Source organism: Lissotriton vulgaris, chromosome 9 (genome assembly GCF_964263255.1).
Source record: "Lissotriton vulgaris chromosome 9, aLisVul1.2, whole genome shotgun sequence".
NCBI classification, from domain to species: domain Eukaryota; kingdom Metazoa; phylum Chordata; class Amphibia; order Caudata; family Salamandridae; genus Lissotriton; species Lissotriton vulgaris.
The window spans coordinates 1,074,572,549-1,074,589,669 of record NC_141697.1 but is presented as its reverse complement, the minus strand read 5'-3'; the positions used below and the strand labels follow the sequence as shown (position 1 = coordinate 1,074,589,669).

General features: G+C 44.9%; 1 protein-coding gene across 2 annotated transcripts in view; it reads left to right on the top strand.

Annotated features, from left to right (window-relative positions):
* Positions 1 to 17,121, top strand: part of DNASE1L3 (deoxyribonuclease 1L3) — an 84,797-nt gene that overhangs the window by 15,929 nt on the left and 51,747 nt on the right. For both annotated transcript variants that reach the window (XR_015300075.1, XM_086939049.1), the window contains exon 2: positions 12,395 to 12,483. Coding sequence is in view for 1 of the 2 variants with exons in the window: in XM_086939049.1 (XP_086795175.1) it covers positions 12,395 to 12,483 (89 nt within the window). In the remaining variant the exon portion in view is untranslated. The remainder of the gene's footprint in view (positions 1 to 12,394; positions 12,484 to 17,121) is intronic.

The following is a 17,121-nucleotide window of genomic DNA, read 5'->3' as shown; positions in this document are numbered from 1 at the left end:
CCATGACTCCGCAATGCCATTATAACGCATGGCATTACATTTTATATGCTTTTACCACGCATACATTTACAACAAAATTCGTTGTAAATGCATGAATGGTAAAAGCATGTTTTTTGAAAATGTTTGGATAATGTAAGTATGGGTATAGGGGTATATGTTTTGGGGTACGGAGGTATATGTTTTGGGGTGTTTGGGTATTTTAAGGTTTCAGATATAGTTTTGGGTTATGGGGTACAGGGGTAGTTTTAGGGTTTAGGGATAGATATGGGTTTTGGGGTACAGGGGTATTTTTAGGGTTCAGGGCTAGGTTTGGGTTTTGGGGTATAGGGGCATTTTTAGGGTTCAGGGGTAGGTTTGGGGGTACAGGGGTATTTTAAGGGTTCAGGGCTAACTTTGGGTTTTGGGGTACAGGGGTATTTTTAGGGTTCAGGGCTAGGTTTGGGTTTGGGGTACAGGGGTATTTCAGGGTTAAGGGGTAGGTTTGAGTTTTGGGGTACAGGGTTATTTTTAGGGTTCAGTGCTAGGTTTGGGCTTTGGGGTACAGGGGTATTTTTAGGGTTCAGGGCTAGGTTTGGGTTTTGGGGTACAGGGGTATTTTTAGGGTTCAGGGGTAGGTTTGGGGTACAGGGATATTTTAAAGGTTCAGGGCTAGATTTGGGTTTTGGGGTACAGGGGTATTTTAGGGTTCAGGGTTAGGTTTGGGTTTTGGGGTACAGGGGTATTTTTAGGGTTCAGGGCTAGGTTTGGGTTTTGGGGTACAGGGGTATGTTTAGAGTTCAGGGGTAGGTTTGGGTTTTGAGGTACAGGGGTATTTATAGGGTTCAGGGCTAGGTTTGGGTGTTTGGGGTTCAGGGGTATTTTTAGGGTTTAGGGATAGGTTTGGGTTTTGGGGTACAAGGTATATTCATAGGGTTAAGATGGGTTAGTATTTAAAGGTGTTGGGGCATTTTAAGGAGTAAGGGTAGGTTATGATTATGGGGTACAGGGGTATTTAAAGGGAGCAGGGTGGGATTAGTTTTTAGGGTGTAAAGGGTAATAAAATAAAATAATAAATAAAAATAATATAAATAATGCAATTTAAAAGAATACATGTTTTAATTAAATTAAAAAAATGTATATTAAAAAAATGTATATATATATATATATATATATATATATATATATATATATATATATATATATATATATATATAAATACACATATATACAAACATATATTTGATGTTTTATTAATGTACTTTTACAATGTATATGACTTTACCACACATGCATTTGCGTTATAATGGCTTGCGTGATAAAGTCATATGCGTTGTAAAAGTTTTAGAAATGATGTCTGTGCGGAGTAATAGTCCTGTGCTATAAAAATTGCAGAGTGATGGTATGCGGGATGGTGGTTTGCGGAATATCACCACATATTCCCGGGGGAGGGATATTCCCTTTCTTGCTTTTTCCATGGAGGCGGGCCTTGTGTCCGGATGTTCATTGCGCGAGCCCTGTGCGCAACAGAAGTGGAAAATCTCCAGTGTGCGCTTCAGGCGTCACCGGAAGTTAGGGCGAGATTACATTTCCTGCACAATGTCCCCGGTTTGCGCTCCTTCCGGCCCTTGGGAATAGCGCCATGCCTAACCTCCATACAGTAAAGCAGGTGCATGTCACTGGGAGCGCGGGGCAAGCACACCCAGAGCTGGAATGTACAAAACAATGAAATATTGGGCACAACGCTCGCTTTTTGTTTTCCGGAATTCCGTGCCCCGCACACGCCCATGCCCCCAGCACACGCCCACATCACACGATATGAGACATGGCATGAAGGGCGGAACGTACCACATGCCCCCAGCGTTTGTCACGCCCTCAGCACACGCCCACAGCACAACGCAGACACGCCCTCAAGGGACTACTTTGCTGGCACGGTTCCTTTACCTTTTAAATGTATATGGTGGGTGTCTGCATAGTGTATGTCCTTCTGCTGCAACTGCGCTTTCCAAAGCTGTATTGGGGGTTGTGATTGGTGCTGTGGTTCCTGAGATTACCCGCCTCAAAGGTTTGGGCTCTCTCTTTATTATATCAGTATATATATATATATATATATATATATATATATATATATATATATTTCAACAACAAGATTCCCCACCTCGAGGGAAACAATGGAGTCGCAATTCAAAGTCCAGCACCACGCTACAATAGAATTTCTTCAAGTGATTTATTCATCCATGGGGTCAAAACAAAATAACCAACGCGTTTCGACAGCGTCCGCTGTCTTGATCACGGTCAGTTTGTGTGTGTATACTCACATGATTTGAAACATTTCCTGAAACCTAAGCCACGCCCCTTACTGGGTGTGTTAGCAGTTGTCATTTCTTTTACATAGGTTGCATTATGGGATTTGTAGTTGGTTTCAAGCATTTCAAAAATAATTGGTTCATCAAACATTTTAGACTTTTCAAAAGTAGTGAGTCAACCGATTTTTTGTTATACATGCAATTCCCATAATCCTGTAATATGTGGTCTGACAGGAATAGTTTGATTTGTGTCTTTCTATATCGTAATTAGAAAATAATGCCCTCCAGTGGGCCAATTCTGTTTTGCGGCATATGGTGTATGTGAGTATAATGTATCCAAATGTGAGGAGGGGTGAAGTGAGTGGAAATTATAAAAAATGGCAAAAAAATGATAATAATTACATGATAAGCGAGATGTCCAATAGAAACACAATATTTACATTTCACTGTACACTAGAGTTCCTTAAAGATGTATGTATAGTTCTTCCGATTGGTTGAGGCCCAATGGAGTCATTGTTCTGAAGGCCAATATGTGCCTGGACTCCTTACGTTGGAAGAGTTTTTCATTATGGCCCCCCCTGTCAGATAGAGCCATGGTTTCTTTTTGGTGGACTTTTGGAAACAGCCATTTCCAAAAGTCCACCAAAAAGAAACAATGGCTACAAACTAGAGGTTTCATCAAGTGCTACAATTGCAAGGTATGTGACATCGCAAAACCCACAACTGAACTAACAATGCCCAATAAGAAGATTTGGAAAATCAGAGAATGCATAACTTGCAATAGAAAATATACAATATATATGATTGAATGCCCATGCAAATTGAGATACATCGGCAGCACTATTTGTGAGTTAAAAAAACGTATTCTGGAGCATGTGCGTGCAACGGTTCACAAGGACAGGAGCAACGCTGTCGCTAAGCACATGGAGGCCAATCATGATGGAGACTGGAAACAACTACGTTTCTGGGGACTGGAAACCATGGCTCTATCTGACAGGGGGGGCCATAATGAAAAACTCTTACGACGTAAGGAGTCCAGGCACATATTGGCCTTCAGAACAATGACTCCATTGGGCCTCAACCAATCGGAAGAACTATACATACATCTTTAAGGAACTCTAGTGTACAGTGAAATGTAAATATTGTGTTTCTATTGGACATCTCGCTTATCATGTAATTATTATCATTTTTTAGCCATTTTTTATAATTTCCACTCACTTCACCCCTCCTCACCTTTGGATACATTATACTCACATACACCATATGCCGCAAAACAGAATTGGCCCACTGGAGGGCATTATTTTTAATTACGATATAGAAAGACACAAATCAAACTATTCATGTCAGACCACATATTACAGGAATATGGGAATTGCATGTATAACAAAAAATCGGTTGAATCACTACTTTTGAAAAGTCTAAAATGTTTGATGAACCAATTATTTTTGAAATGCTTGAAACCAACTACAAATCCCATAATGCAACCTATGTAAAAGAAATGACAACTGCTAACACACCCAGTAAGGGGCGTGGCTTAGGTTTCAGGAAATGTTTCAAATCATGTGAGTATACACACACAAACTGACCGTGATCAAGACAGCGGACGCTGTCGAAACGCATTGGTTATTTTGTTTTGACCCCATGGATGAATAAATCACTTGAAGAAATTCAATTGTAGCGTGGTGCTGGACTTTGTTTGAATTGCGACTCCATTGTTTCCCTCGAGGTGGGGAATCTTGTTGAAATAAATAACAGTTGGGCTCAACTGCGGGAGCGACGCGACCACATTCAGCAGCGCCTACACGGGAAAGGAGAGAGCCATATGGTAGAGATATATATATATATATATATATATATATATATATATATATATATATATATATATATATATATATACTAGCAGCCCGCCCCAGCGTTGCCTGGGGCAGAAGGGGGCTGGGGGCTGCATTTTTAGGCCGGGGCCAGAAGGTGGCTGGAGCAGCATGTTGTCGAGCGGTGCACCCGCCGACTCCCTCCGGCCCCCCCCCGCCTCCAGCCTCCCGCCGCCCCCGCCTCCAGCCTCCGCCCCCCCGCCTCCAGCCTCCCGAGTACCGCCCCGAGTACCGCCCCGACTCCCTCCCGCCCCGCCTATTTACTTTTCTTACCTGACCCGCCGCTCCTCCTCTTCATGTCACCACCACTGTACCGCTGCCTCTTCATGTCGTCGCCGCCGCTACTCACTGCACCACTGCACCACCCCCCCACCGCTCCTCCATGACGACGCCGCTCCTCCATGACGCCGCCGCTCCTCCTTCGTCATGACGCACATCGCATCGCGGCCAGCGCTAGGTCCCGGCCGGCGCTACTTTCAGGGGACTACTTTGTTTTGTAAATACATTTTTTTATTTTGCTTTTTTTAAAATTTATATAGCCTATGTCCATCTACACACCCTGACATTTTCAAAGATGTATCAGGTGTGTAGATTGGCGCTGTGGTTCCCGAGATTACCTTGCCAAAAGGTGCAAGTTCTCTCTTTATAATAGTAGTATAGATACATTAAGTTCCTATTTCCAATAACTGGAAAGGCATTGAGAACCAATCCAGAGGGAGGTAAAAAAAATGCAACATTTGACTGGGACATGACAAGCACCTGCAACACTGAGGTACAGGGAGGCTATATCCAACACCGAGGTACAGGGAAGCCATATCCAACACTGAGGTACAGGGAAGCCATATCCAACACTGAGGTACAGGGAGGCCATATCCTACAAGGGAGATGCCTTAAGCAGTCTCTCCCCAGGTTACAAGATGCTGCTTCAGTAGAGAAGAACCCCATTGCCACTAAACCTAGAGGCACTAGACATTGTTAGTAGGTAAGAAATCCAGTACGATTAATCTTGCAGGTAGCAGACACTGGTGGCAGGTCAGAGGCTCCATCATTAAAATCAAGGGCTCAGTACAGTGGCGGTAGGTAGAACCTCGCTGCCATTAAATCTCATGGCACCAAACTTGGTCAGCGGGTCAATAAAAACTGCCATCAATATTGAAGCAGCAAAAATGACCAACAGGACAGCATTCCACTGTCATTTAAACTGATGCCACCGGAAAAGGGCACATGGTCAGAACCAAGGTGTGATTAAAAGTGAGGAGTCTAGACACAGATAGAAGGGTTCAGAACTCTATTGTCATTAAATCTAAAGTCACTTGCTACAGGCAGCAGAACACAGGCCCATTGTCATTAAAATTAGTAATACCAGCCTCTCACAACATCATTATAGCTTTGTCTGGCCTGAAATAGTCTGAATTGTACATTTGTAGGAGTGTGATAGTTAGCTGTTATGTTGGTACTGTCATTGGCAGCACTGGCTGGGGCATTGCGTGGTGCAGGCTGCAGTGGCCTTCCGAGAAGGGCCCTGGCACTTCATTTTTTACAAATTAAGCACCGAGCAGGACACAACAACACTGTTGTTAAAAGTGGCGGTCGGTACTCTGGAAGCAGGTATGGACCTCACTGTCAGTGAACTGACAGAAACTGATGCGGTCAGTTCCACAGTGACATTAAAAGTGAGGGCCCCAAATGCTGGTGGGTGACCTGAACTGCAGGGAGGGCTTTTGGAAGTGGCACTGGTAGAGCAGAGCCAGGAGTTTCAGGGCATCTTCAGGTATTTTGCGTGGATTATCATTGACAGTCATTTTCAGTAACGGAATGGTGTAACATTACTAACTCCATAATATCTTCATACGATTTAGTCCTCCCCATGTAATTCAAGAACATAGGGGCAGATTTATCAAGACTTTGAGCCGGTACAAAGTTAAACATAGTGACACAATGATGATAGATTTGCTTTCTAGCCGTAAAGTAGCCCTTAAAGTAACACAAAAAGCTCTTTGCACTGCTTTGTGCTACTTTGCTTCAAGGGGGCGTTTCCTGGATGGTACATGGGCATTCCCACCCTACCAACCATACTTTTGATGCAAAGCATTATCTTCTAAAACTGTTAGACAGGCGCTTTGCACTAAAAACATAATGCCTTTTTGAGGAAGACACTAAGAGGCTTTCCAACACTCATTGTCGGTTACAATTCAGACCGACTGATTATGTTACAACCGGCGGAATTGAAACCGGCCGGTCATTGTGGCTGGCTTCCAATGGGCTTCCGGAGCCTCTCTGCCAGTCGGAGACCAGCCCGTAATCCAAATGAAAGGCGTTTCTGCCTAGTGGATTACGATGTACGGCTTCCGGCAGAGTTTCCATGCCAGCCTTTCCAACATGGAAACCCTGTTGGAAAGCATGTTTGGGGGCCCCTTGCAGGGCCCCCTTCTGTTTTCGGCATCCGGTTAGGGGCCGAGGGGGTGGCATAGGGGCCCCCTTGTTGATCCCTGAACCTTGTTGCAGACACCTTGCGGTGCCTGCCACTGGGTGCAGGGAGGAACACAGACTCGCATTACTCCATGGGAGCTTTTGTTACGGCTGGTTTACGGCCATTACACGAGCTCCCATAGAGGAATGGGAGTATGCGACCGCAATATGTGCAGTAGCATCGCGATTAGGCGGCCGGGACTGCAGACCGGAGGTTGGGCGGTCCCTTTTCTGCGAAGGTGTCGTCTGCCCGACATCGAATAAAGCCCCCTAAGTTAGGGAAATCTTTTCATTTCTCCTACATGTTCACTCATTGCATGTGTGCTGCACTCTAGGGCACACATTCAGTATGTGAAAAGTTTTAAAGTTTGTCTAAGCATAGTATTTTTACTGGAAGGTACCTTGCAATTAACTGTGAGGATCACAATGACTTCTGGAGGGATTTAACCTGAAGAGTCGTCATTTATTGTTGTAAATACCTTAATCATGATAAAAAATAGATGACTTTCATTAGATGCGTTGATACCAACTTCCTAGACAGCTTTAGGTTATTTTACCATATTAATTTGATTTTCTAGCTTTTGTTGCATTGTCTTTCTGAGTTTGTTTGTTAGTATAAAAATACCCCAGGCCAACTTCAGGGCCCAGATTCCAACATAGTGCTTTGCAGTTACAAAGCCTGAGGAGCTGACTTTGTGAATGTAAAGGTTCAATTCTGGCAATTCATAGTGAACACATGTACATTCCAATTTGCCATAGTGAACAGCAATGCACACATTGCTTGTTGTACGATGAAGGGGTCGCAATCTGGTGAGGGTAGGTCTTAACCATTCGCAAAATGTAAGCTTTCAAGCTTTCTGGCAGTATGAAAACTGCATGTGCAGGCTGCAGGGCAGGACTGGTCGTAGCGGACACCGGGCAATCCCCCGGTGTGCCACACGGGGGGGAGAAGGGACGGGCGGCCGAGCACTTTGCCAGGGCCGGTTTTGGCTCCCAGTCCGGCCCTGGGAGGCTGCACTGCTGGCATCAGGAAGAGAAGGCTTTGGGCCCAGGGAGGGCTGCCTATCCCCTCATCGTCCCTTTCACATTGGGGCATTTTTGTGATATTTTGACCACTGTACCTAATAACGACGTGTGAATGGCACAGCTGAGGTCTGCTGTCCATTACAGGCCACTGTGACAGCATTCACTACTGTGCACAGGGAGTCACATAGCTGATCCTCACAACACCAATATGAGTGTGGTGGCCGACATGTGGCTAATCATGCACAGCCACATTGCACAGAGATGTTTAGTAAATCCTTTGGTGGGCAGTCGCCTCCGCCTGCTTCCACACACTTCGCATGCTCCCCATCCAGAAAATACGCCAGTTCAAGTTCTTCACGAACACCTTCAAAGCCCTCCAGGACCTAGGACCTGCCTACCTCAACCGTCGACTGAACCTCCACCAACCCGCTAGATACCTGTGCTCCTCTTCACTCGCCCTTGCTCGCCCCCACTTCCATCGCAGCCGCAGCGGTGGCCGCTCCTTCTCCTACATCACTGTCAAGACCTGGAACAACCTTTCCCTCCAGCTCCATGCAGTCCACTCACTGGCAGACTTCAGAAAGAGACTCAAGAACTGGCTCTTCGACGAGGCACAGCACCCAGATACCCCTAGGGGTGACAGTGATGCGCTCTACAAATGGTGATTGATTGACTGATTGATGATAAGACTTCTTACAGAGAAGTGCAAACTGTTGCAACTTCTTGATGAAAAGTGCAAACTATTAATGTTTGCTGTTTCATTATAATCTTAAAGCTGTATCGTACACTTGAGCAAGCTGGGTGGCCCACTCAGCCATGTTTGCAGCCTGACCACAGTAGGTACGTGTATGCGTTAGAATCAGTAACAGAGTGACTGATCCATGCTAGGGCTCCAAGTAAAATAATGTTCAGCTAAGGATAAATACTAAGCTCAGTCCACTTACATCTCAATGGCATAATGAAACTTGAGCCCCCCCCCCCCCTGCAAAGTTCATGAATGGGGCATCTCACACTCCGAACCCACCAGGAGCTCTTAGACCAGGGGCCTGCTGCTCATTCACAGTGTCAGAGGGGCCCTCCGCACCGCAGGGGCTGCAAACTCTAATGTCACGCCACTGTTACATCTGCATGCACCAACCATGGTGCATAGTGAGCTGTGGTAGGCTGGCGAAGATCAACGACAAAAGCACCTGTGGTTGTATGATTTTGAGTGTGAAGGTACTGTGCCATCCTGAACAATGTTACAATAACTAGATAAATACTTTGCTCAAAAACTGTGGAACACAAAAACCTGGCATAACAATTAATAGGTTGGAATTGTTTGTAAATCATTTTAGCTATTGTGTACATGACTCTGTACTGTCCCTAGAGACTGTTGCTGATATTACATAATGTTTAGGTTTTATAGATTCTGATATTCGAAATAAACGTAGTTTGACTGATTGGCTGATGTTCAAAAGATATAGGCAAATCTTCAAACCTTCAAGATGAATTTTGTTTCCATCTTGACTTTAGCTGGAGAGAGTTCCCACTGATCAGTATGGCAGGTGTATCTATTCGCCATTAGAACATTGGGCGACCAAGTCAATCAGTGCTTCCTTTGTAATAAAAACTGCGGCAGTGCACTGTGGTGAAAGTGTCCCACATGACGCAATATTGCCAAGACAACCTCAGTCAATATCAAAACACTAGGGTGCAGATTTAAAAACCTCTTGCAACACTTTTGCACTGCCATTGCATCACTTTTTGTGATGCAGCGACAGCGTAAACAATGCGCCAGGTTGCGGCCCATTTACAATGTGACACATCTAGGGAGAGGAGCCACCTTGTTAAGCCCTTCGCCACATTTCACCTGCGTCAGGTATAATGAATGCAGGGTGGGCGTTCCCACGTAGGAAAGATTTCACTGCTCCACCTCTAGGACACCAATGCGTCAAAACCCTATGCCTGTTTGGAGCAGACGTAAGGAGTGACAAAGTGTATTGGGAATAGGCCTCCCCATCCATTATTGGAGTTGCTTCCTGTTGCGACATGACTCCAGAAATGTGTGACTTTTATGCCAACAGATGTGTCAGAATTTCTGACGCATCTGTCAATCCGTACGCCAAGATGCGCCGTATTGTAGATCCGGCGGATCCATGTTGGTGCAAGGGTTTTGCATGGAGGCGCAGGGAAATTGACACATCTGTACAGATGTGTCGGTTTCTTGTGAATTTGCCCCGAGTTTTTTTACACAGAATCCACAAAGAAAAGGCATCCATTGTAGGTCTCGCACAAGACATGGCATGCGTTGTGTGCTGCAAGGAACTTTGTTATCTTACAGTGGACTTAGAGCCCACCCAATACATATCACTGGTGAGCCTCATTGTCGCTCTCATTAACTTGCTTCAAATTCATTAGCGCACGCAGGCTTCAGTTCCTGGCCTTAGGTTTGTCTCTTCCCAGGAGAATTCACCCATTACTTGTGTCCTTCCACTGGTCGTTTCAGGTGCTATTTTTTTCTTTTTGCTTAAGCACTCTACTAGAGTGTGTGTGTTGTAGTACTGTCTGCCTCCCTCATGTGTGTCTTCACCTCTGCCACCAGTGGTGGCTGTTATGGTACGGGGGTAGTGGGGCGGGGTTGTGAAAAATACAAAAGTATTTTTAAAAAACACTTACCTCTTCAGCTGTCTCTCCTCCGTCGTCTTTCAACTTCTTTTCCTAACTCCTAGTCCGGAAGAAGCAGGCAGCACACAGGCTCCCCTAAGCCAATCACAACGCTGCTGTCACCATGACAGCCGCGTTGTGATTGGTCTGAACGCCGTCGTTCGGCACTCAGACAGGTAGTGGGAGCCTGTGCATGTTCTCCAACCAGGCTGCGCAATACAGCTGGTGGGGATCATGCAAAGTGTGCATGATTGTTTGGCTGGCCACTCCTCCTCCCTGTGAGACCAGACCCACCCGTCCTAACCTGGCCCCGTAGCTACGAAAAATAAAATGATAATAACTTGTCTTTGCATATTTATATAGCACGAACTCGACCGAAGGTATTGGAGCGCTTAACATGAGCACCGTATTTACATTACACGTTCAGGCACGGGGCGATTAAGTGGTTTGCCCAGAATCACAGGATGTGGACGCGACCCCGAGACTCGAACCCTGTTTTCCAGCACCAAAGTCGGCAGTCTAGTCGACGAACCACATCCTCGTCATTATTATCCTTTTATTTTTCCTTTATCCACTGCCCTGAGAGCAGTGGGACGAGGCTCCTGTGCCTTAGCCCCTGCTTGCCACGCTCACTGCCTGTGTCCTTACCCCGCACTGGTGTGCTGCTCCCATCCCCTGCATCAGTTTTTCTCCTCTATGCTTCTCCTCCACTTCCATGTTGTGCTCTCTCTCTTTCGTTTGCTCCATCCACTCTCTATCTCGCTCTCCATTTGAACCCCGTCATTGTCCTCTGTGTTCCTTCCTCTAACCCATGCCGCATGTTGCTTCACAAACCCCTCCTTTAGCCTCACCCTCCTCCTCCGAGTTGCTTTCCTCCCCTCGGTTGCATCCCACTGCTTTACTCTTCCCCCACCCTCTTGCTACCCCACCTCGGTGTAGCCCCCTTCTTTATTGTTTCCTTCCCCACTGTTGCTCTGATCAGCAAACAAAAAAAGCTCGGACGTCATTTTGTAGACGTGTGCCTACAAAGTAAAGCAACAGGCCACAGTAGGCTTTTTTCACTTTTTTTTTTAAAAGCCATGCTGCACACCATCCGACATGGCTCGAACTGCCGGCAAAGCCAATTGGTCGTAAAGGGGAGACCTATTGGCTTTGAAATGCTTGTTACTTACATCCTGCATTTGACCTTGTTTCTCAACATAGCTGCTGATCTTTGGTACCGTCAACCACCGCCACAAATTAAGCATTGCAACCATAATTCGAAGAGCTTTACTGGGACCATTGACACTTAAAATCAGCATTCAATACGAAAATGTGACATAAATTACGTATGCTCTAATATTATTATTATTATTACTCGAAATGCCTGTTACATGGTTTTTCTTAATTAATGTACTTAATAAAGGCCCATGATATTTTTTAATGTGCTTAGGTATTTAAATTCTGTCTGATAAGTTTCCAATAAATGTTTGTTTATCACTCTTTTCTAGCATTGAGATTACTGCTAATTACACAATTGTCAAACTACATATTGTGTTTATGGGTGTGAACTTTTTCACCTGGGAGGTTTCACTCAATTCCTCTTTGGAGGTCAATGGCTAGTGCAAGCAAACCCTGATGTAGGATGATTCATTCCAATTTCCATTTCCGTCGAATGACTTACACCTTCTTTACCCAGGGAGTACCAATAGACATTAATTAGGGGTTCTCAGGAATGCTACCTACTACACAAGGCATTCCCTGTGTTGCCCTAAAACCTAGACATGCTGCCCCTGTTCCATGGGTCTTCATGACATGCCCTGTCTTCTTTCTGTAAGTTCTTCTCCCTGGCCTTCCTCAAGACCATCAGTAACAATTAGGCCTCTGTTGAGGGGCGAAGAGTGTGGTAAGGGGTCAACACTGTGATGTCATCGATGTGTGCCTGGGGTTACCTCTACTACTCTTCTGTTATACATTAAGTTGCAGGTATAGTTCAGATCCTGCATGGATACTTGTGCCATATCCTGCCCTTAAGAGTGATTTGTTGCATCACCTGAAAAAAAGGCTACATTAACTTCTTTGTATTTTCTATTCATTGTTGCCCTTTCCTGGCTCCCACAGGTGATTTCCCGCTGTGACGTCATGCTAATAATGGAAATAAAAGATTCCGACAACAAGGTTCTTCCGTTCTTGATGGAAAGACTCAACAGGTCAGATCAGCAGTTCTTGTTCCTGTTTAGTTCAAAATCCTGACACATTTTGTGCATTAGTGCAGCAGCTGTAAACCACTGCTTAGTATCAGAGAAACTGAACGTTTGCAAAATAGGGAAATTCATAAACACATTGCATGCCAACCCAAAAAACACCGGACTGAAAATTAAAAACAGAGCACGATCGTTGCAGAGAACATCTTCAAATAGTTCTAAACAGGCGCTTGGAACTTAGCAAGGTATTTAAAAATATAGGGTCCAATTTTTGCTTAGATGCTTGTGGCCCTTTAAGTGTAATGTGTCATTTGAAAGAGTAATGTGTTGTCGGATAGACAGACACATGTGCTGTATGCTTAACAGCGAAGGGTGGGGGAGGACAGAGTGGCATGTATGTTGATACAAGAACTAGTTGCAAAAGAGGGGTGCTGAGTTCTTCCCTGGCTTTATGTTGGGGTTTCTTGGAACAGGCAGGTCTTATAGCAGGGCAGGGTGGCTGGTGATGAGGAAAGGCTCCTCGAGGGGGGTGAGATGGAGTTAGTGACTAGATCTGCTTCCCCTCGACTTCCTGGAGTAGGTTTCCTTTACCCTCCTCTACTCTTCACTATGAATGCATTGACAACGTTTGTCTACTCCTCTCCTGCACAGATGGCGGCAGACCATTTAGGGGCATATTATCAAGGGATTTATCTCTGCTTTTTTGGCTTTAAAAGCCAAGAAAGCGGAGATAAAATTATCTCCCCATCAGCAACAAGGTGCTAACACGCAAATTCACATGTTAGCACCCTTTTTCTCTGCGCTTCCCATTCCATCTCTAATGCAAAGGTTTTTTTAAATCATGCAATAAAGTTAAAGTTAAAGTTAATGAGATGCAAAGGGGGCGTTCCAGAGAAAAATAATAGTAGAAATGTTGTTAAGCGACATTTCTCCTATTATCAAGGATTTCGCTAACCCTGTTAGTGATAAAAAAAGCTGTGCTAACCGCGGTTAGCACTGCTTTTTTTACACCTGGTATTTTCCTGACTTAGCCATGATATCCTATGGAAGGTGGATATCATGGCTAAGTTTGTGAGCCCCTATCATCAAGCTAACGCCAAACTTCGAGAGATTATCGTTGGTTTTCCAGCGATAATCTCTCATTTGGCAGTTAGCGCGAGCATTTTTATCACTTCTGAGATAAACCTTGCTAATAGCAAGTTATCTCTGCGATAATTTCCGGCGATGCTTAGCGTTAAAAAATTCGTTCCTAAGCATCTTTTGCGATAAATATCGCTAAACGTTGGTAATATGCCCCTGAGTTTCTTGCCATGATTTACAACAAAAGTAACTTCAAGCTCATCGGTGAGGTTCCTCTTCTTCTTGAGCGGGGCTGCCTGCATCGTGGAATCTGTAGGCGTTGTGTAGCATCCTGATAGCTAGGTAGCCCAAGGGAAAGAAGACTGAGCCTAAGTTGTATTGTACTGATGCATTTGGAGTGCTTATGTGTGTCAGATGTTTGTGATTGGGGTCAGGTGTACTGTGTTTCCCATTTCCCTTCAGTTTGAAGTTCACTGTCCCGGTGATGGGCATCTCCACAACAGGGGCAGAGACCTCCCCCATCAGGAGTGTAGTAGAAATCCTCCTGTAAATTTACTACATGGAGATACCTTTTAACCATAGGAGGCTCCTGTGAGTGGGCTGGGGATAGGAAATGGGGGTGAGGAAGCAGGAAGGGAAAGGGGAAGAGAGTGGAAAAGCATATCAACTTTGAGTCAGGGGGAGCAAAAGTCCCTGTGGTTATTTCACCCTGCGTGATTTACAATCAGGCCCAAAGTGTTCCCTCAAATAAATTGCCAAATGCCTTCACACATCCCCAGGACTGTTTCAAGCAGGCCTGTGTATATTTCTGTCTGAAATTAGGGCTGGACTTCTGCTATTGGAACAGAACCAAGTGTGATTTGTTCTTGGCATAGCGGTCAAAAAACGATGGACTGGAATGCCTTAGATGAATTTAAACATCGTACCCACCCCATTTTACCACTTTTTCAGTGTTCTTTCAAGGCACTGCTTTAAAATAGAGAATGACACAGTGGGGTTGACTAATCAAAAAATCTCAAAACTCCAGATGACATTATTGAATGGTTATTCTAATACTGCATTTTTTTGACCACACGTGACTCCTGGAGCAAAAATCTGTATTGGCTTCCAAACCCCAAGGCGCCTTCTAAAAGAAATCATAATGTTGCTACACAGATGGCTCATAAATAAAAAGCCTGTCTTTTTCATCACCGCATATTTCTGTTCCTCGTTTTGAGGTCTGGCATCAGACTTTTGATTTTACCAAAATTATGTATATAATATACTTATCAGGGCTTTCAGCCAGCTCTCTTCCTCTATTAGCCTCTAGTTGTGCCGTTCACATTTTTCTACCAGCTTCTACAACATATAGCATGAGGCATAGGTTCATCCATGACTAATTTCAATGTGAATGAAGGCATTCTTCTCTCTCAAGGAGCACTGTCAACTGCACATGAAGATGATCCCTTTAGTGCCAGGCAGTACCATGCAGTGTCGGATTTTTGGGACCAATAAACTATTTTATGCTTTCAGCCATAGTTTTTTTTATATAGTGGCGAGGGTACTATGGCACTCTCAACATTACCAGTCGCCCACTCGCTTCATGTCAAAAGTGCGCACCATGCGCATAATTCATTATTCATCATTATTTTCTAAAATGCACCTAAAATGACTTCCCACGCGTGTGCATGCACCCACAAGCACGGCATTCAACTTTTATTTGATTTAATTTTAATAGAAAACAAAGATGGACACCCATGTGTGCGCAAATGCACCCACGTGCAGTCATCTTTCTTTGGTTTTTACTTTAATAGAAGCCATGTAAAAATGACCACACACAAAAACTTGACAGAAAAAAAACATTGACAAAGCTAAAAGATTGACAAACAATGCTAGATCCCTATTGACTTTGACAATGCTTGTTTGATTTGCTCTTCTTTCACACAATGACCTTTAAGATATTCCGACCATTCTCTCTGGAATACTTTTCCAGGCTACTGAAGAGGAATTCATGGTCTGATTCTTTCTTCAAAGCTGAAAAAACTGCTTTTGTTACTGCCCTTTTCCTCCTTATAAGATAACCGCCCCCTACTGCTGGGCCATCTTCATTCTAGGCAATTTGAAGCTAAGTACATACCGATGATACAGAAGAAAGAACAGACCTTTGACATCTGCTTCCAGCTACCACACACAGCTTGGTGTAGTAAGGGTATCCAAGATATATTAACTACATTTTTCCTGGTTTACCCAAATGACAGTGGAGGCTCCACTGGAAGTAATAGGCGAATCGCAGATCAAGTCCTTTGATGAAAGTGTGACTATAAAGCTGGGCACCCTCTAGCTGCCTATGGGGCTAGCTGCAGACACCATATAAGAACCAGACTGGGAAATTATCTCAGAAGGTTGAGTAAGTGTATGGCATGCAAGGATGAACGTTTCAATGCAGATTTGACGTAGGCATGATTAATATGATCATAAGTTAGAATAACCAGTAGCAGGGATCTATATATTGGTGGTCCTGAAGAAAGGCAGAGTGACCCGTTGAACGGCATACTGGGGCTGAAACATGTAGAACAGAGTTGATATGGAGCACTTAAAAGAAAATAATTAGACATCAACAAACCTGTTTTAACCTTGTCTACTAGCCTAGAGAAAAAAAAAAAGTACAAAGGCAACCTTAGAAATTTTTTATATGCAGATCCCAACTTCCTAAAATATAGGCAACACTACAAGATCTTGCTTGGATTCCTCAAGGGTGAGTCTGCTCGAGTATGTTCAGAATATCTGTGGTGAGGACTTGGTGATGGAGCATGCTACTGAAGTGAAACACACTAGGTGGAGAGCCCCCTTTGGGTCGTTTGCACCCCCTTTATGATTTTGATGTTTCAAGTGTGGAAGCAGAGTGCACCCATATGTTAGCTTCTACCTCCCTCTTTTGATTGGAGCTTGCCAAATTGAAAGACCATGTTGGTGTTGCTTTTACAAAAAAGCAACATAATGACATGTCTCAGTAGGAATTCCTAGACTGTGACAACCTTTTCAATTTGCTCAAAAGTAACACTTACAGCCCAATTTGTGTCTCTGGTTCTGCCAGCACAACTTCTTCAGACCTTTATCTTTGAGCATGGGGGGCGTGGCCAATGCACATGGCCGTCAGGACGTGAGCTCCACCAGCTCCAGGCCGATAGACCCTGTAATCCTGTTTTAAACATCCTGATCGGGCTCCTAGCACGTTAAATCCGGGGTCGCCAGCACCCCAGTTGCAGCTGGCCCCTTCGTGGAGCGGAAAGAGGCGTGCCACCGAGAGCGCAGACCGAGAAACCGCCGGCGCTGAGGTGCCCCGGGCCTCTGACTAAGCGAGGCCGGGGGTCTCAGGCATGGTCCGGGTGGGAGACGGAGCGGCGGAGTGGAGTGTTGGCAGCTGCGCCCTCCACCGGACGACAGGGCCCGCAACCACCGTCTTGGCGGAATCTGTCAGGAGCCCTGCCAGGGCTAATTGTGCCCCGTACCGCCTGTAGCCGACCGCGAGACCGCGGTCACGGAACCTGAGACCGGCCCTGATTCCTGGAGCCTCTCTCCCCCCCC